Source organism: Cynocephalus volans, chromosome 10, assembly GCF_027409185.1.
Source record: "Cynocephalus volans isolate mCynVol1 chromosome 10, mCynVol1.pri, whole genome shotgun sequence".
NCBI classification, from domain to species: domain Eukaryota; kingdom Metazoa; phylum Chordata; class Mammalia; order Dermoptera; family Cynocephalidae; genus Cynocephalus; species Cynocephalus volans.
Genome location: NC_084469.1, coordinates 129,083,204 through 129,103,621, shown reverse-complemented (window position 1 = coordinate 129,103,621; position 20,418 = coordinate 129,083,204). Strand labels below are relative to the sequence as shown.

The 20,418-nt window shown below is 45.2% G+C and overlaps 1 protein-coding gene across 1 annotated transcript in view; it reads left to right on the top strand.

The window, feature by feature from the left end:
* The window catches only part of ZFHX3 (zinc finger homeobox 3), a 263,420-nt gene that overhangs the window by 115,618 nt on the left and 127,384 nt on the right, over positions 1-20,418 (top strand). The window contains exon 4 of the mRNA XM_063109662.1: positions 3,163-3,659. Coding sequence (XP_062965732.1) covers positions 3,163-3,659 — 497 coding nt within the window. The remainder of the gene's footprint in view (positions 1-3,162; positions 3,660-20,418) is intronic.

The window sequence follows — 20,418 nt, the reverse complement described above, 5'->3', positions numbered from 1 at the left end:
ATTATGGCAGATGCAAAAGAAACAGAAGAATGAATCCCTGTGTTCCAGACACACACAGAAGATGCACACTTTATTTCTTAAAAAGAATAGAGCTTCTCCTTCCAAGGACTTTATCCAGCTTAATCAGAAAGGGCCCTTGAATTACCAGTGTCACCACTTGTCTCTGCAAACCCATGCCTTCCTTGGGCCACAGGAGCTGTTGAGGTGGCGTGAGAGGCACAAATGCTTTATGCTGGAAGCAAGAGTGGGTGTGGGGACTATGGAAAGTGTCCAGAGGACTTCTAATTTGGGCTGTATGACCTCCATAGGTGAAACCAACATATGCAAATGAAAGAGCCATAGCTTTCAGTTCTATCTGCAGCTCTACTAATTTTTTTCCTTACACCATGTATAGGATGGCTGTAGCTGTTATTAGCCATTTCTGGGTTCTGCAGGGGACAAAAAGTTTTTGCGAAATACACTCCTGCTTACAAAGTTATTGTTCCCATGGATCTTTTGACAGAATCTTTCATATTATCAAACAGACACACATTCTGGGGATGCTTCCTTTCTGGAGGCCTTTAAGGAGAGGGTTGGGAATCCTTGGTCTAGTGTGGTTGGATTTGCTGCTATTTGTAGATAACATGTGAGACTTGAGGCCATATGAACATCGTCCCAAATGCTGCCTTCGACTCTAAAGTTTAGCACAGCACCTAGAGAGGGAGGGGTTGCTTATTGGGGCATCTGTGTGTTTCCCAGGTAGCTAGCCAGCCAGTCAGCCACAGGACACCTGCATGAGGTTTAATAGTTCCCCTGCTTCTGTCTTTGATTCTAGAACGTGTCTTTAAATCCCTGTGCCTCTCTGAGGATGTGCTTATGGGCAGGCTTACATGCCAGGGCAAGAATCCCCAGTGTTAAGTTTAGGTGTGTGCAGGAGCCGGGGGCTGGGGATGGAGATCCTTTTCCAAGACCACATATCCAGCATGGCTCAGGAATGAGGAGCTGCTAATAAGTTCTTTCTTAAGGAGACTCTTCTCCTAACTGCCTGTGAATTGAGTAAGGTTCCTTCACTTCTCGGGGGCTGAATTAGTTCCTTCTAGCCTTACAGAAGCCCTGGGTTTGTTTCTCCAAGGTCTTGTTCTCAAAGGGAGCTCTGGGCTGCCCATCATCCTAACTCGTGCCACCGCTCCCTGCTTCTGTCCTTGGTTTGCATTTCATCTTATGAGCTTGGGATGGGAAGAGGGACTTATTTTCTCTGTTAGTTCCGAGGACTTCTCATTTTAACTCAGGCATCCAGCAAGTGACAGCTGAATTTCTCTTTAGAGCGATATTGATGTGCTGAGGTTAAATTTAAAAAGTGGGGAAGATTCCATGCTTCAGGTGGTTGGCATCAGAAACAAATATATGTTTGCTCCTTGTTGTACCCTCTGGGTAGTTTCTGCTTTGACTGAACACCAAGGATGTTTACGTAGATGTTGCCTGGCCTTCGTCTCCATTAAGAGATGGAGCTTTTAGGCTTTTTTTCTTTTTCTCCTCAGTTTTTCTCTCTTGTCCTAAAAAGAATGTTGTAGTTATGGCTCCTCTCACTAGGGGAGATAGCAGGAGGGACAACAAGCAGAAAGCTTCCTAAGCCTTCTGGAATGTGTGTGCAGATTTCGGTGGCTTGCTACACTGTCCGCAGGCTTCAAAAGCAGTCGCTCTGCTTAGTAGAGCTTCTACTGAGCTTTTCACTTGAGGTGCCTTGTGTAGCGTAAATAAGAAAATCATTTAAAAAAAAAAAAATCTTTTCTTTGATGAGCCACTAACTTGGATTTTAATCAGTCATAAAAAATAAAATAAAATAACCTCAGCCCAACCACACATAAAAGGTCAAGTTTAAATATCAGTTGGCGGGTGGGGGCAGACCTAGTCGCGCAAGTGTGCATGTGTTCAGGGGAGAGGCAGAAGATAGAAGCCAGTGCTCAGCTTTCTGCATGACTGTACGCTTCTTGGTAATGGAGCGAAGGCTGCTCTTTCCAAGTCTTTCTTGTGACATGAACAAGACCTTGCTGTATTAATTTACTGCAGTGAATGTGAGCCCATCCTCAGTTGATGCAGGGCAGTGATGGGGTGGAAAACGAGGAGGGCGTCTTTCTCAGACTCTTTTCTGGGAACCAGGAGATGACACAGTGCCCATCTTGAATTACTTCCTGAACGTGTTACATTATGGCTCCTTTTTCACCCTTGTCTGGCTGAGCAAACATTTGGGCATGTGTAGCAGTGGGCTGGAGATAAGACTGGACCCCTGCCCTAGAGAGGCCATACCCTGATAGGGATGCTAGCTATGGTGCAGCTCTGAATGTGCTGACCATGACAATGAGAATGTGCTGTGTCCTATAGCAGACTTACGGTTCACACAGTGCGGAGGCTGGAAAAGGGAAGAGATTGTCCGATCAGGGAGACTTGGGAGAGGTTGGCAGCATTGACGGACAGGTAGGATATTGACTGGAAGGCTGTGGTGAGGCCTAGAGAGATTCCTGAAATCTTTGATACAGCTGCTCTGTCCACCTCAGGCACCCCCCCCACACACCTGGCTAACTAAATTAAAATTAAAAATTCAGTTCCTCGGTTGTAGTAGCCATATCTCCAGTGCTCTTTAGTCACACGTGGTTAGTACTAGCTGGTCAGATGGTGCAGCTGTAGACCATGTCCATCATTGCAGAAAGCTTAGTTGGTCAACCCTGCTTTAGATAAATTCTGGGTCCAATTCCGATTGGTCGTAAAGGTTTGGTATCTTACTGTGCAGCTATAACACATTTCCATTTTGGGGGGTCTGGAGTTTCAGATTCTGTTACATCCAGCGAATGATACTTATTTCTGTTTTTCATGGATCTGAGGGAGGGAATGAATTAGAATATCCAAGAGGTTATGGTTCCTAACTTTTTCTAGGTGTTCTTTTCCTAAAGAAAGCAAACGTAAGGCCTTCCACAAATCTCAGCGTGTCTGTAGAAAAGATCCAAACACATCATGTTGACTGGTGTTTTGTTGTTGTTTTGTGCCAGCAAGTAGCACCTTGCAACATTTGAAATAATGCAATCTTTTTCTCCCGGGACCCTGGTTGAGGGTGGTAGAGGGCTGGGTTGTGCCTCCGCGGGGGCCACGGTTTGAGCCTGGCCTCTGACTCTCTTCCTCTCTCCTCTGCAGTGGGCGGTGAGATCCCCCTCGACATGCGGCTTGGGGGTGGGCAGCTGGTGTCCGAGGAGCTGATGAACCTGGGCGAGAGCTTCATCCAGACCAATGACCCGTCGCTGAAGCTTTTCCAGTGCGCCGTCTGCAACAAGTTCACAACGGACAACCTGGACATGCTGGGACTGCACATGAATGTGGAGCGCAGCCTCTCGGAGGACGAGTGGAAGGCGGTGATGGGGGACTCGTACCAGTGCAAGCTCTGCCGCTACAACACGCAGCTCAAGGCCAACTTCCAGCTGCACTGCAAGACAGACAAGCATGTGCAGAAGTACCAGCTGGTGGCCCACATCAAGGAGGGTGGCAAGGCCAACGAGTGGAGGCTCAAGTGTGTGGCCATCGGCAACCCTGTGCACCTCAAGTGCAATGCCTGTGACTACTACACCAACAGCCTGGAGAAGCTGCGGCTGCACACGGTCAACTCCAGGCATGAGGCCAGCCTGAAGCTCTACAAGGTAAGAGCCGGCTCCCCGGGGCCCAGGCTGTCTCTCCAGAAGGAGCGTGTGGGGTCCCTGGGAGATGGGGCAGGGCTGGGAAGGAGATACACAGTCCCTGGCGCGGCTGGGCTGGATGCTGGATGGGACCTGGCATGGGGAGGGGAGTTGGCACCTGCTTCCTCACGAGGCAGAAATGTGGCAACGGGCTCCAGCTGGTAGCTGAAGGTTCTCTTTCTCGTGTGCCCCATTTCAGGGTCAGGTTTTGTTTACAGCAGCCTGATACCATCTTTACGGGTGGCTTCTTCCTCACTTGCCACTAGCTTTTGTATGCCCTCATGCACCTTTGTTCTCCATCTCTCTTTGAGTCTTTCTGTTCTCCTTTTCCATCTCTTTATTCCTGTTTTCTTCTGCTTCTCTCCTGGATGCCCCTGGGGTGGTTCATTCATTCATTCATCTAGCCACATGATGTACATTGAGCACCTTCTGTTCTGGGCACGAAGGCACCAGTGTGTAAAACAGACAAAAAAATCCCTGTCCTCATAGGGCTTCCATTCTTTTGGGGGAGATAAACGCAATGAATAAATTATGTAATAGGCTAGAAGGTGGTAAATGCTATGTCAGGGGGCTCCTTTGTTAATTTTTTTCTCTTCTTGTGTTCTGTGTCCCCTTTCTCTTCCCTATACTGGTCATTTTCTCCCTGTTTCTGGGTTTCTCCCGTCCTCTTCCTCCTCCCTCCCTCCCTCCCTGCAGCCCTCCCTCTCTCCCTCCCTTCCTTCTCTTTCCAATGCTCACTCCCTTCCCAGCCCCCCACCCCCACCCCAGGTCCTTCTCTCAACTCTGTAGACGGTAAGGAGGAGGAGGTGCTTCGGATACTGTAAATAGTCCTTTCACTTGCACAGCAGAATCGCTCCAGACGTTTCTATTGATTTTCACTGGACTTAAAGCCTCACCTTTTTCTCTAATCATCCCATAATGGCTTTAGTATGAACAATCAGGTACAAATTGCCATAAATCTGCCCAGCCTCATTCCACGTACCTTCCACTCCCTTGCTCTCTCTTTCCATTTTCCTCACTTGTGCGATCGGTCTCTCCTCTTTCCTTTCACACCCTTTCTCACGTCTTTGGGCCCACGGGTGTTTGATTTCTGCCAACCCTGAGTTAGTTTAATTCCCTTTCTGCTCATCGTGATTTTAAATGGAGACTCCAAATAAGGAAGACTTTGGATCTTTTCCCTGTATTGGTCTCTGCTGAGATTGATAACTGTAATTTGTTTTATGATTGCTGCTTCTCAGGGTGGCGGGAGGTCTGCGTAATGTACATGAGAAACCATTTTAGGGAAAGGAGGAAGCAGGAATGAGGTGCTGGACTAGAATGTTCTGGAACTGCCTGTGGACTGCAGCTATGGTGCGTTGGGGAAGGTGTGGACAGCACGCAGCCATCCCTCTTATCTCAAATGTGCAAGAACCTCACCGGACTGCCTTAGTTTTGTGCCACCTTTGAAAGAAAAGGCTCTTTGCAGTCAGTTTAAATTGGAGGTCTGAACTGCCCACGGATGGTGCCCACGTGGTCAAGAAAACTTAATGGAAAAACCAGTGAGAAAAAGAATTCCCAAAGAACCCAACTGAGTAAGATTTGTACAAAGGACTCAGCATGGCCGTTAAAAGTTGTATGCAACTTTGATGGAGGTCGTTTGGAGGTGGCACAAAGCTGGCCACTTCCATTCTGAGGCAAGAAATTGCCCTTTAGATTATAAAATGCACACAGTTGGGGATTAACTCTCCATGTTGCGTCCTCCATGTGGCCAGAGTCTTGAATAAGAGTGTGTCTGGCTCTTGGCTTTGCTTCTAAAGGGCCTGGAGGATTTGCTGAGAATATCCCTTTTTGGTTTCCAAACCACATCCATGGATCGTACTTGGAGACTTAGGGTGAGTCCTTTTCCAGGGTGGATGTGAAGGAAGCAATTTATTTGTATTTTTCTCTGTTCCTAGCTCTGGTCACTTATCCTCCTGGGCCTTAATTTTCTCATCTTTTTTTTTTAGATGTGGAGGAAACTCCTATTCAGAAAAGGAGGTGCAGGTAGAAGGGTTGTAAGTATCAGCATGCAGGGTTGAACGTGGGAACCAGCGCCTGAAGGAGGGGTGCCAAAATAACGCATCTGGCTGGCACATCCCTGGGCGTGACCAGACTCTGAGATTCAGGGTAGAATTCCCTGCGTCAGGAGCCAAAGGTCATTAGTCTGGTCTCATTAGTCCTTGGGTAATGAATGTCCCTCTGCTTGCTGAGGCTCTGTTGCAGGGGGCGGGCACTCTCCCACCCACTCCCAGACGACACAGACAGGATTGTCATTCCAGTGCCTGCCCCAAGCCCTTCTGTCCCTTCTGACTAAGATAAACGTCTCTTGCCACTTAGGGGGCTCCCTCTCGTAAGGTTTCGTCAGTCGGCGGATTTGGGGTGGGGATTGTAGGTGGTTCAAGAGTTACTTTTTCTCTAGGCCCTGGTGTGGCCTATAGTAAATGGAGATTGATTGCATGTTATTTTTCCTCTTGCTAATGTAATCCATTAGCCGGGCACATGCATAATCAGTTTAGAGCACAGTTAACTGGATGTAATCGAGTTCTTTACTGTCTGCTAGAGAAACCGCTCTATGGGCAGCTGACCCAGGGAGGGCACTAGGCTTCTCACACACAGCCATCCTTACTCACCTCCCCCGCTCCCCACCTCCCACCCCACCCTGTCCCTGTTCGCTGGCAAATTATTCATGACCGGTCAGGGAGACTCCCTGAGGTTGCTTTCTGCTGCACCTATTGAAGTGGCCGTGGTGTGTCTGGCTTGCTAGTGGGTCTCCCACCCTTCTCCTTCAGCTGAGGCTTTGGTTCCCCTCCTCTTCCTTTCCTGTGTTGGAGGAGGCTGAGCCACGGTCACAGGAGATGCAAGCAGTGGCCTAGCTTTCCCGTTTGTCGTTGTGACCTCACACTGATCCAGAGTCACCGCCCTTGATGTCATAAATGCTAGTATATGCATTGCTGTGTGAGGACTGAACTTTCTGAAAGTGTGAGATAATTTCTAATCTGGACACAAGAGGGTTAGGCTGATCTGCAAAAACCTGGTAATGTTATCTCCATCGACTGGAATTGTCTAGTTTTGATGATTGCCTGATACCAGTTTTTAAATCAGGATTAATGTTCAACGTATTCTTCCTCCCCACCTCCTGCAAGTAGAGGAGGGGAATGCTAGAGAGCCCAAGCCGCAGATAGAAGTTGTTTCCTTTTCTCTGAGCCCCCAGGTTACTTTTTGCAAAGTGCTCATGACTGAATTCCTTGGGTATAGTTTTGGTCTTACTCAGTGGCCAGCTCTGGTCCAGCCCTTCGTGGTCATGTGTCCATGTCCTAACCCCTGCCACTATGCTGTCAGTGTGATGGGTTGACACAGAGGGAAGGTCAGAGGCTCCTATGGGGCTTGGACACTGAGCTCTTGGTTTCTGTTCTTTGTGATTCACCTGAGCCAAGAGAGAAATGTGTTGTGGAAAAAGGTTCTTGTCTCTCATCAGGGCTGAGCTCTTCAGACCTTAATTCCATGCTTTTCTGCTTTCACATATAAGTGTATCATCTGCACCCTGGTCCCACTCTCCCACCCCCTCCACTCACAAAGATGTGGGTGTCCTTGATCGTCTTAGTTAGGGAGTGGCTGGTACTGACGGACACCTGCCCTCTGTTCTCTCCTACGCTGGCTTAGACCCCGAGCCCTCAGTGTGCGGGTTCACAGGGAGTGCGAGCTCTTCTGTGTTTATCTTGCCTTCCCGGCTAGGTGGCGTCAATGGTGACCTCCCTGAAATCTGTAGTATTTTCTATTTGGGGGAGGAGGGGTGCAGAAAGGCAGTCGGAAATCAGTGCACACCTGCCACCTATCAGAATCTGGTTTCCCCTTTGATGTTTTTCTTCACCTGAGAGTCATTGGGATGGAAATCCATCAACTTGAGCAGATAGATTAAGACCCCACCAGAATCTATTACTCATACAGTTCCCAGCTGAGGTTTCTTTGATTGGGCCAAGACCAAAGATTTCCTATTAATCTTAAATTATACCCAAAGAAGGTATCTACCACCGTGCTGGGTCTGGGCCACATGTGAGCTGCCTGGGGCTGGTTAGGCCTACAGGGAAGGAGAAGCTGGTGCCTAAGCCAGTTCTACTTGGCTTAAGGTAGGAGATGGAGCGTGGCATTGGTTTATTAAAATACACATGCACACAGCCATGTTTTCCACATAGCGGACTTTTAATCTTGCCACCCTGAGGACTATGCAGTGTGGAACGGAAGACTGTAAGAAGCCTCCGTCAGCTGCATTACTTCAGAGTCCGTCTTCTCAGCTCTGTTCCTGGATGCATAAGAAACTGGTTGGGGCTCACTCTCCCAGCAGGGCTATAAAACCATATGACGGGTGGACAAATCAGATGATGTAGAAAAAGTCAGACAACGATTTGGTTTGAAATCTGCATTCTTTGTGCTCCTTTATGGGTGCACTGGGGGGAGCGGGGGTCTTAGGAAGACAGCTGCACACTTAATCCCATAGGTGGTGACTGGCGGCCTTTGTCCTGCCCTGAGAGCCGAAAGCATAAATCCTTTGGGGAGTTTTTCCTCCCTCCCGTCCTCTCCACCCCAGCGTGGCTACGTGTTTGGAGCACTGGTGCAAGTGTCATCTGGTTTGCATCGTGATTCTGGAAGCAGTTTCCTCCAGCCTTGTTTTCTCATTAGGTAGACTATTTTTTTGTTTTAAGTGCATACTTCTGCCCCCTTCTCCTCTACTTTGGTGCCTTCTACCAAAAAATGAAAGGAGAGGAATGTTTTCCTGTAAGTGATTTAGAAGGTGTGAAAGGCCAGATGTTTTGGTAAATTTTAGCACATTTAGCCTTGGTGTCCTCCTCCTCGAGCAGCTGGGAGTCTCAAGTTCATTTCCTTCACTTGGTGGCTGGGGTTGGCCGGAAGTGGGGGCTCTTCAGCTGGGTTGGGAGACTGCATGTGGGCCTGGTGGGTCCTCGCCGGAGAGCCTGGGCTGGTTCTGGCAGTTCTTCTGGTCACTAGTTAACTTCAGAGGGACTCTAGGAAGATCGAAAGACCAAATCTTTGGAGGGAAGGCTCGTGCCAGGACTAGGTTAACCTCTTGCTGCTGTAGGGGCGTCTGGCCTATGTCTTGCCAACGGTACATGGTGTGAAAGGTTGGGCCCTCCCTGGGGAGGTTCCTTGCCCTCTCCTCCCTCCAGAAGCATCCCACCACATTCATCTGAATCCCACCAGTAGGTTTTATTTCATACACTTCGGCTGATGGCTTTAGTTCTAAGCTTTGTCCGGGTCAGTCTGGTTGTGGTGGTGTACCCACCCTCATGTCAAGAGGCTCAGGCCAGTATTATCTTTTGGCTCCATGCTTTAGGTGGCACATAATGAAATTGAAATCTTATTAGATGTGCCTGTTTAAAAAAAAAACTGGTATTTAACATGCCACCTTTTGAAAAACCAGTTTTACAACCATTAACCATATCATTTTTGTTTTTTCTTTTTTCTGAATGCTTTTAGTATTTTTGTTCTCCCTGTCTCTTGAATCCTTTTTGTGGATAGTAAAGAACTGATCAGACCCTTTTAGAATGTTATTGTATTCTTAATTTATCTCTTACAAGTATTTATTTCTTACATGGTATTCCATGTTTACTCAAGTGTAAATTGCTAATGTGGATTCCTTTTTTTAGTATGGTAAAAGTAATTTTAGTGCATATTTACTGTAGAAAATTTTAAAAATCCAGGAGTATAAGATAAAACATCAGCCCAATCCTAGCACACAATGACATATTTTTATTTCCTTCTTTTTGCATATAACCTAGTAATTTTATAAAATGAGAATGATACTGTGTGTATGTAGTATTATACCTGAGCCCTTTTTTATGTCTTCAAGTATTTTTCAATACTTTTTAAAATGGAAGTTCTTTTTCTACTCTCCAGCTTTACTATCCAGAAACAAATCATCATTATATTTAGTGTACATCCTTTTGGGCTCCTTCTATGCATATACAGATAGAAATGTAGGAGTGTATGTGTGTGTACACACATACAAACTGTTCACTTAAAAAATCTTTGAATATAGACATATGCTATGCTTTCAGCTTGCTTTTTTCACATAACTCTTTATCATGAAAATCATTTCAGGTCAGTACCTTTAGATCTAGGTCACTTTTTAATGGCTTCATAGTATTTCATTTATTAGCCAGTCCCTATTGACGTACACTGAGGTTATTTGCAGTGTTTTGCTATGACTGATAATGACAGCCTGAATCTCTGTACACCTGTGCTATTCCATGAAGTGGGATTGGGGGTCCCAGAGTGTAAAGCCAATAGACACAGTACTTCTCAATGGTCCTTCAGAAAGAAAGTGACTATTTCATCTCCTCCCCATTAGCTGATGCCCAACCCCACCCCACCCCACAGTGACCAGCACGACATTATTTTCCCGTTTTCATTGTCACGTTGACAACATTGTTCTAACATGGGTCTCTTTAATTATTAAATAGGGTGAACATTGTTTCATGTATTTGTTGGCCATTCATATTTCTTTAGTGGCTTTCCTCTTTATAGCCATTTTCCTTATATTGCTTGGCTTGTTTCTTTTTCTGATTGATTTGCAGGAGCTCTTGGTTTATGCAGACCAACAATCCTTTGTGTGCTGTGGATGTTGCAATAGTTTCTCCCCATCTTTTGTTGTCGTTAACTTTGCGTGTGGTGCATTTTGACATATAGAAACTTTTCATTTGTATGATATTCAATCCGTTGGTCTTTTTCTTTAAACTTTTCTCTTTTCGCAGGGAGATTTTCTCTTTGCTAAGATTATAAAATAATAAAAAGAACAGCTAACACCTATACAAGCCAGGTTCTACCTGCCTTACATATATTACCTAATTTAACCTTCTATTATTTCGCCTCTTTTCAAGTGGAGAAACCTAGGCACAGAGGTTACAGGTCCCTGGTTAGTAGATGTTGTTGGAGTCAGTGTTCAAATTCAAGCAGGTTGGCACCACTTCACCAATATTTTCAATACTTCCCCCATTTACATCTTTAATCCATGAGAAATATATTTTGTGTAACGTGTTGTAGGACCCTATTTTCTTTCAGGTTGGATGGTTAATTGTCCAATTTCCTAGCTGATGGGAAAAGCCATGTTTATCATTCCCTGTTCTTTAAATCTTGTAGAGCAGCTCATGAGTACTCCGCAGATTTAGATGCGTTAGAACACATTTATAGATATTGTTTATTGGAGGCACTGGGAAAGCAAGAAGAAGGGACAAAAAGGCCCAGTTCTCTTTTTGAGGCATTTGAAGTCCTGTGGATAAAACATCTTCCTCTCACCTTTTCCCGTTTCCCAAGGGGAGATTTCTTGGATTCACTGTCTTTGTCAAACTCCAGGATGAGGGAATTTCCGGGAGAGGCAGGGGCTTGGAAGAGGGGCTGAGTTTTTGTGGTGTCTTAGTGGCAACTTGGATGTCACTGGTTATCTTAAAAAAGGAGCTGGGAACAAATTCTGAAAGTCATAGCCGTTCTCTTTTCTGAAGTTCTTATTCAGACGAGCCTGTAGGTATAGCTCTGTCTACACATTTCCAGTATAAACTGTTTTCATGTACTTTTGAATTATAAGTCTCCTTTTGAATTCTAAAAGCATACAGTGGTCCTTGACTTTGGCTAAGGAAAAAGGAGGTCTAATTTCAGAAAATCTATTAACTACGACTTTGTCAAAATACTTGAAAGTCCCTCCCCCCACCACACCAAATCCTCAGGCTATAAAGCCCTAGACCTTCTTGTGAGAAAAATTTCAAACCTTCAGTCCCTTCCACCCCACCTCCATCTAGAGGAATAAGTAACACTTGTGGAATTCTTTGAGTGAATGACATCTGCTGTCTTAGGGGTGGTCTGAAACCCTTAGGAGAATTTTTCTGCGAATATTCCATTGCCTGTACATTCCAGAATAACTCCATGTGTTACAGTTATTCTAGGTAAACCCCAGTCTGTCAGGAAAGCCAATACGGCAGGTGCCACATAATGGGGCGAAGGCGTGAACTCAGTTTTGAATCCTTTCAACTTGCTGAGGACTTGGACTAAAAGGGCAAATTTGAATACATATAGTCCCAACAGGTGTTTCAGGTTTTTTGTTTTGAAAGGGAAATTGTAAGGGAACAATTAGGCATTGTCAGGAACATTGTCAGGAAAAGGTAAGAGTTTTTAAATAATTACATAATACACCTGAGCCATATTCTTTAGTCTGTTATAAACATAACTTGAAACTATAAATACTATTTAAGTGTAGGGTGGGACAGGCTGTTGCTATGAAAACCACTTTGGTAGTACTGAGTAATACTTTAATATTTAATAAAACTTGATTTCTAGCACTTTTTTTTTTTAAAGCAACCAGGATGTAGGATAAAAGTTTAAAATTTTTAATGACAGAAAATCTGTCACTCACAGAAATGAATATTACTGAAACCAGCAACCTCAGGGTGGTGACCCTTGAATGAAAATACCACGGCAGAGCCCTAGGGGTAGGGTTGCCGAATATAGTAAATAAAAATATGGAATGCCCAGTTCAGTGTGAATTTCAGACAAACAAGTAATTTTTTTAAGGATGTCCCATAAAATATACTTTCGGTTACTTAACTGAAGTTCACATTTAACTGGGCATCCTGTGTTTTACTTGGCAACCCTGCCCCTGGATAGTGAAGAAATTCTTTTAGAAGTGACCTGCCATGAGGCTCTACAGGAGCTTAAAGAGAAATGGGCGAGCGGCTTCCTTGTTTGTAAAACCTTTTTTTTTTTTTAACCCACAGTGTTCCCAACAAATGAAGAGAATTACAAATGCCTCTAATGATGATTTCTAATTTCTGTTATATATTAAAAACTGTCCTATCAGATTTTCACATTTTCTACATTAAATGCTTTTCCTAGAATGAAATCGGAAATTTTCTCCAGAGCTATTTGTTAAAATTTACTTTTCAATAATTTTTTTCATTTTTTCCTCTTATTGACATGCTGTCATGTCACCCAATGAGGCAGACATCAGGATGCCCAGTTCAGACTACTGCAGCTTGGCCAGATGTTTAAACTGCCCTTGCTCTCATGTGGCCTCCTTGGGCCTCCTCCTGCATTTGTAACTTATATATAAACCATAAAAATTCACAGCAATTGAGCGTTGGTTACTGTCCATGGAAGATCCCAAGTACCTACGATATATAGGTTGCTAATAGGAAACACAGAAAGTAGGTCTGAATTGGAACTAATCATCAAGAATGATTAGGGAACCTTCTCTAGGGCCTACATCCTCATCCTGTAAAAGGCAAACTAGTTAAAAGGTCAGAAATGTTTAGCTACTGATCGTGTTTGATTTGTACCCTGTTAATTAGCAGGGCAGGTTCCAAGACTCAGGATGAAGGCCTCCAAAGCACATCTAGTCTCTTAGGTCAACAGTTTCACCAGTGTGTCCTTTGCCCCTTGCCGGCACGGCCTGTGCATTGGAGTTGCTGGAGGAATTTCTCATCCACTTGCTGCCCTTAAGTCAGTCTTCCCTTGCCGCTCTCTCTGGCAATAGGCGCCTCCTTGAGGATTGTGGGGCCTTTGTAACTACTTCCAGGCTGACTTGTGTGGACTTTCTTGGATGACACCCATCACACCAGGGAGTCCTTGTCTTTCTGTGCCTGAGAATGAGGCACAGGTGGTTCTGTGATGGATAGATGCCCCTGCCACCCTGATCTGCTGCCCTCCTGCTGGTTCAGACCCCAGTGGGCCAGACCATTCCTTTGTGGCCCCTGGGAGACAAATGAATGGGAAGCTGAGCGCTAGAGTAGGATTTTGCACAGACTCCAGCTAATGAATCTGTAACATGTTCTTTAAAACCCTTTTTTGTTTCAGGAACTGTTAGTAGCATGTGCTGGGAGCGTGTTTCACCTCCAGCATCCGTGCTGCGTGATGTGGATGCCCCAGGCCCTTCGCATCTGCCGTGTGCCTTCCTCGTTCCTCTTTCTTCAGCGCCTTCATTCCATCTACAGGTTCCCTTTGGCCAAGCAGGGGGAGAGGAGCAGGTATCAGGCGTGGTTCTGAATTAGGAGAGGATGATTTTTCTAGAACCTTGAGGCAAATAAATCAAGCTTGTATGGGACTAGAATTTTCTTTCTGGTATACCCTTAACTTTCCTATACCTTTTTGCAGCCAAAAAGCTGGACTGATCACACAGCCAGCCACAACCTGGTGATGCCTGTGCTCCTCTTACAGTGAAGGGGGATGGAATTCCAAACAACCCTAGGCTTTTCAAACAGCATTCTGTCCCCCTCGGTGTCGGAGAAGCACAGGCATCACCAGGCTGTGGTTACTCATGTGATCTTGGTGCATACATGTAGATTTGACTCAGTTCACTTTTTGCTTTTGCCTGGACAGATGCTTCCTAGGGCCAGTGGGATGACAAGATTGTTAATATCAGGGTTTGGTGTTTGTTCCCCAGTCCTCTTAAACCCTCCATGGTGCCTGTGTCACTGCGGTGGTCTTGCAGGTGGATGTCAGTGCTTCTGAAGGAGCACCTAGGAAAAGCTCTGATTTTGTTGACAGTGGGGACTGTCCTAGAGAAGGACCCCATCTAGCTGTAGAACATGTCTTGCTGATTTGTAATAGGGTTCATTGGAACTGAATGCTTCTTGTTCCAGACTCTTTATGAACTATTGATTGTCATGGGTCCTGGAAGATTCTCCGAGCAGCCCCAGGTGTTTTCCCTCTCTTGAGGGCACTCTGTGCTTTGTGTGTGTGTTGGGGGTGCAAGGGGAGGACCCCCTTGGCTCACCTCCACTTAAGGTGACTTTCAGGCTAATCTCTCCAAATCTGGTGTGCCTTTGTATGCTGTATTTCCTCTCCACCACCATCTCCCTTGTTTTCTAAAATAATTAAAGATGGAGCTTGGGGAGCATTCCTCAGCTCTTGTAGTCAGCCCAGCCAAGTGGCGTCAGTCCCGGAACTGTGATTTCCTCACTGTCCTAGACATTACTCAGCGAGTGGGACCCCGAAGCCAGCTGTGGCTGAGGAGGCACAGTGGGGAGTGATTTGGCTGAATACCTCAGTGTGTGAGAGAGAGAGAGAGAGAGAGAGAGAGAGAGAGAGAGTGTGTGTGTGTGTGTGTGTGCGTGTTCGTGTTCATGTTCATTCACTTTCTGGTTCTCAAATTCTTGAATTAGGCCCTGACCATTTGATTATTATTGTCATTTTTTTTTTTTTTTTTGGCCCAGACTGGGTTCCTATTAGTGATGGCTGCAGCTGTCAGCGTAGGAAGACCAAATGGTTTTTGCAGGGACAGAGTCTGAGCCTTGTCCGGTCCCATTGCGTCCAGCTTTGACTGCACACCCGGCTCTCGCCTTCTCCTTACCTGCTGCCCTAGCTCACATCTCTGAGCCCTTGCCACGTCGAGTTTATCCAGAGTTCTGCTCGGGTGTCTGCAGGTTTGCCCGGAGGTGGCGAGTTCTTGAGTCTTTCTCTATCACTGACTCTGCTTCTCTGGTGTTCTAGCTCCCATAGGACCCCAAAAGTTCCCTAGAAACTCCCTCTTCCTTCTCATTGCCTCCAAAAACACAGTCAGATGCTTTTCTTTGCCTGGCCTGCTCTTTGTTCCTCTTGGAGCATGGCATTTGGAATAAAATCTCACCTGGGGAGGTTTCAGACAGCAGCAACAAAGCCCAACTCCACCGAGGGGAGACTAATTACACAGCTAATTAATCCAACAGATGTCACTTTAAGTGCTCATTTCTTTGTGATTTGGTTGCATGCGTCCCACATTGCTGAGATGGGCTTTGGGCCCTGTTGGAAAATGTCTTTTTTATCAGACTTTAAGGAAGAACATATTTCCTGTGCATCCTTTACACCCTAGGGGCACATCCCTGGTTTTCCAGAAAGCCCTGTCCAACTCCGGTACACACAGGCATTATCTCTGCCCTCCATGCCTGTCACACCATTTGGCACCGAGCTGGTCTCTGCATCGTGCTAGTTTGTTTCACCAGATGGTTTTTAAACCTCTCGAGACTCTGGGTTGCCTTCAACAGTGTGAGTCTCTCTCAGGAACGCAGCACAAGTAGACACCAGTTGGTGGTTACCAGTTTCTCTACCTCTGCTTTCTCATCTTTACTGAAAGTAAAGGAAGGACAGTATGTGAGGAGTGTTTGAAAGGTGCCCTTTCAGTAGCAGGTAGTTAAGATGTACAGGACGCCATTGATTTGTTAGGGAAACTGAACAACTCATGCATGAGACAGAAAAGGTGCTTGGAGATAGCAGAAGTAGAAAGGATGGACAGGTGCTGTCTTCTGCAGGTGGCCCGGGAACAGCTGTGGGGTGTGGGCAGTGGTGGTGTGCTGGCAGCCTATGCTTGCAGGACTCATCTGGTCCTCAGTGGGGGTGGTCGCATCTGCCTGAGGCCACATTCACCAAGGTGTCTTCAGCTAACAGCCCCTTGCTGTCAGTCATGCCCGCCCTGTCAGTGGACTCACAGTGTCCCCTCCCAAATCACTGGATCCAGAAGTGACACATTTTACCACCGGTTGTGTGTTGCCAAGTCCATCAGCCACGGTTTAATCCCATGTGACTTTTCGGCAGCCTTTGCAGCCCTTGACTCCTCTCCATCTCTTTGCCAGCTTCTCTTCTGTTACTTATGGTGACTGTTGGGAATCCTCTGGGGCTTGGTCCAGGTCCCCTTCTCTTTTCTATAACTCTTCCCAAATGTGTCATTCAATCCAGTGGTTTTAAACACCATCTACTTTCTGATGACATCTGAATCTTCCTCTAGTCCTGACCTCTCCCTGTATACAACTGCCTATTGGACATTTGCATTCAAATGTCTCATAATTGACACCTCAGACTTAGCACGGCCTGAAGAGAACTCTTAATGACCAGAACCCCCAAACTCCTTTCTCTTCTGGGCTCCCCCATCTCAGTCAGGGCCACCCCCTCCAGTTTACCATTTGCTTTAACCAAAAAGGAACTATGTGGGCTTCTTTCTTTCACTCCCTTACAGCCAAACCATTAACACATTCTGTTGGCTGTGCCTCCAGAATACATTTCTACCCCCTCCCCCCCACCCTGTGCAAGCCTTGTCACTGCTCTGTCGCGACCCTCTCCCTGCCCCTTACAGTCCACTCTCCATTCAGTGATTTTATGAAGAGGAAAATCAGGTCATGTCACTCCCTTGCAAAGAACCAACACTGGCTTTCTGTCCCAATTAAAATAAAAGCCAAACTTTTTACTGTGGCTTACAAACCCCTTTGTGATCTGAACTCCTGCCACCATGCTGGCCTCATCGCAAAACACTCTCCCCTTCACCACTACTCCTTAGCCACCCTGGGCTTCTTACCGTTCATTCAACGTGCTAAGCTTATACCTGCCACAGGGCCTTTGTACTTGCTATTACACTGTCTGGAATGCACCTCCCTAACCTTGATACTTAATTCATTTCAAATTCCTGGTCCTCAAAGAGGCTTTCCCTGATCACCCACTCTAGTAACTACACTCTCACTTCACTCGAGTTCACTTATCAATTTTTCTTGTTTATTTTTATCTCCTAAGACAGCAGGGACCTGGATTGCCTTGCTAATGGCAATGTTCCTGGTGCTTAGAACAGTGTCTGACGCCAGCCCAATAAGTATTTATTGAATGACAAAATACCTGCAGAATGTGCCTATGATTTCTCCCCTACCCTAGAATATGGTACAGCAGCCCGGTCTGAACACTTGGCTTTTCAAAATTTAGAGCCTGAAACAAACGTTGGAGTAAACTGGATGTCACCTGTGGACCAAGGCGTTCCAGAGTTTTTTGCAGCCATGTCATTTACCATCTGTTTCGCACAGAGCTTTATTCCTGTATTGACCACAGAGAAATAACCCTGGCAAGACTGTGCGGTTTCCATTGAAGTATTTTGAGAATTCCCATGTGGAGCTGGCCTTGGCTTTGTCTCCCAAGATCTCATCGACCAAAATCACAGCTCTTTCCACTCAACACTCATAGGGATGCTTTGCCCCTTTCACTTTGGATGATACTTGTAGTCCGTATTTTTAGCAGTCTTTCTCTCGTGCTCAATTGTAAAACCCTTAAGAGCAGATCTGTGTACTCTTATCCAACTTGGTATCCTTTCCAGTGTCTTGTGGATATTAGGTAACTGTCAGGAGGGTCACCTGAAGATTTGATATTGAAAGACTGAATTTTGTACAAAGAATTGTAAAGATTAGGTTCAGCCCTGAAAAACCTACACCATCTGTTTCCTTAGAATCTCCTCTGCTCTGATCATTACCCCCTCCCTGGGCAAGTGTCCTTGTCTAAATGATGCTGACTTAGTCCCGGATCTGGTTGTTCCCTCCAAGAACATGTTCTTGGTGGCAGAACATACTCCCAGTAAGAGAGAAACTGATTTGCTTCTCTCCTCCTGCCCCTGTTCAAGCCACACATCTTTTAGCACCTTCTGTGAGCAGCATCCTGTCCTAGCTTCTTCAGGGCAGTGCCTTTTAAACTTGGTTGACTCTGATCCCAAAAGAAATACATTTTACATTAGTGACCTAGGACCTACATATAGATAAATATTTTGTTTATCTGATTGAAACAAAAGTTGTACAAAATAATTTTATCCTCTCTACATGCGCTACCATCCAGTACTTTCTAATCTATATTGTTCTGTTGCATTTTACAAATGCTGTTTGTACCCACAGAACTGATTTCATGACCCACTAATGAAGTGACTCTCAACCCAGAGAGCTCGAGGGGAAGCGCCCCCAACCTGACCCTCAGAGGTTCTGGTTTAATTTTCTGTGGGATTCTAATGTGCAGCTATATGTTGAGAATCACTGTGCTAATGGGTCATGATCCACAGTTTGAAAAACATCACTGTACAGGGTACAAAGAGGAATTGATCAGTACGAGCTGTCAAATGTGGACATAAGAGCTATCCAAGTCTGCAGGGAACAGGAGGGAGGGGAGAAATCACACCCAAGTGGTTCGATCAGGAAACATCTCTGGAAGATGGGGAAGCTGGAGTTGGAGCAAGATTCGAAGAGGGAGTAATCACATAGAAGGGTGAGCTGGGCAGAGATCAAGGGCAGATTCATTCTGCTACTTACTAAACCTGAGGCTGTATTACTAAACTGATTTGAATAAAGAGAGCTTATGCACTTGTGGTTACTACATCTTTTAAAATAAAATCAGCAGTGAGCTAAACATTTCATAACAACAGCACACTGGAGTTTGGGCCTTTTTAGTGTTTTGCTAGTAAAGAGGTCTGCTCAAATGATCTGTTAAAGTAATAAAAATACTAAAAAAAAAAAAAAAAAAGGCCATGAACAAATATTAAACTATAGTTAATGCTATGCATGCTGCTGAAGTATTTGGGAAAAGAGGGTAAGGTGTACTGATGTCTGCAGTTTACTTTGGAATGCATCAAAAACGTATGATGCATTGATAGCTGGGTAAAGAGATGGATATACTAGTAAAGTATTAATTTTAGCATCTGGATGGTGGATATACTACTGTCTACTATATAATATATATATTTTAACTCAATTCTACAATTGAAAATTTTCATAATACAATGTGGGGGTAAAATACCAAAATCTAATGGTTAGGTGTTGTTTCCCCTCTGAACTCCACATGTAGAAACTGCGGCTTTGATGTGAGGTCTCTCCTCCACCTCATCGGTTCTCCCCTCCACCTTCCCACCCCAGGGAGAGAGTAATATTGATGATCTGTTGTGTCTCTGAAGACAGGGCTCAGATGAGTTATTTCTGTTTTTGCAGACAAGGGTATACGTTACAGTGGAGGCAGAAACATGCCCAATTAAGAGCTCCCAAACTACTTCAGGAAAGGCGGTGGGAGACTAATAGGCTCTTGAGCATTAGTGAGGTATTTAGACTCCCACTAGATACCAGGCACTTGTGTTTGGGGTGGAAAGCACAGACTAGAAAACTTCGAGATAGGATACCTAAGTGGCTTAAGGGAAACCCAAATAGCTCTTTGGTTTTAAAGAGGGAAAAATTCCCTGGCATCTGCCTGCCTGGGTTTGAATCCCAGCTCCTGGGATTTATGTCACTTAATCCCTCTCTGGTCATCATCTGTAAAATGGGCTAGTAGAACTACCTGGCTGATAGGACTGTTGAACGAGTTAAATGAGATAATACACGGAATGTGCCTGCAACGCAGTCTCAGCATATAGCACACCAAAAATGTGTTACTCTTTAAGAACACCACTTTTCTGCATTAGATTTTCCATTGTCTCATGTAGACCACATAAGTGAAGTTATTTTATAATTTGGTTTTCATTTGCTTTGAAATTGACACACTGTTGGTTTGGAGGACACAAAGGCCAGAGGCTTCTTTGGGTGTGGAGGAGAGAGAAGGAATTTCCCTTCAGAGAAATGTGACCAATGTTTAGTGAAATGACTTTGAACAAGTAACTTAGCCTCAGCCATCTATAGTGGCCCCACCCGAAGGATGAAGAGCTTGGATACATCACTAAGTTCCCCTAAAAGCACTAAGAGTGTGTATTTGTGGGAATTTTTTTTTTAAAACACCTCATCTCTTCTCCTAAGTAATGGAGCAAGAAGTGATCTAGGGAAGTACTTACGAAAATGAAAAAATAACCCGAGTCCAGCTTTATTTTCACTACTACTTGTTTGACCCCTTCTCTGAGAAGTGCCTAAGATGTCTTCAGTTGTAGGATAAGAGCTGTGAAGTTACTTTTACTGATATAATTTTA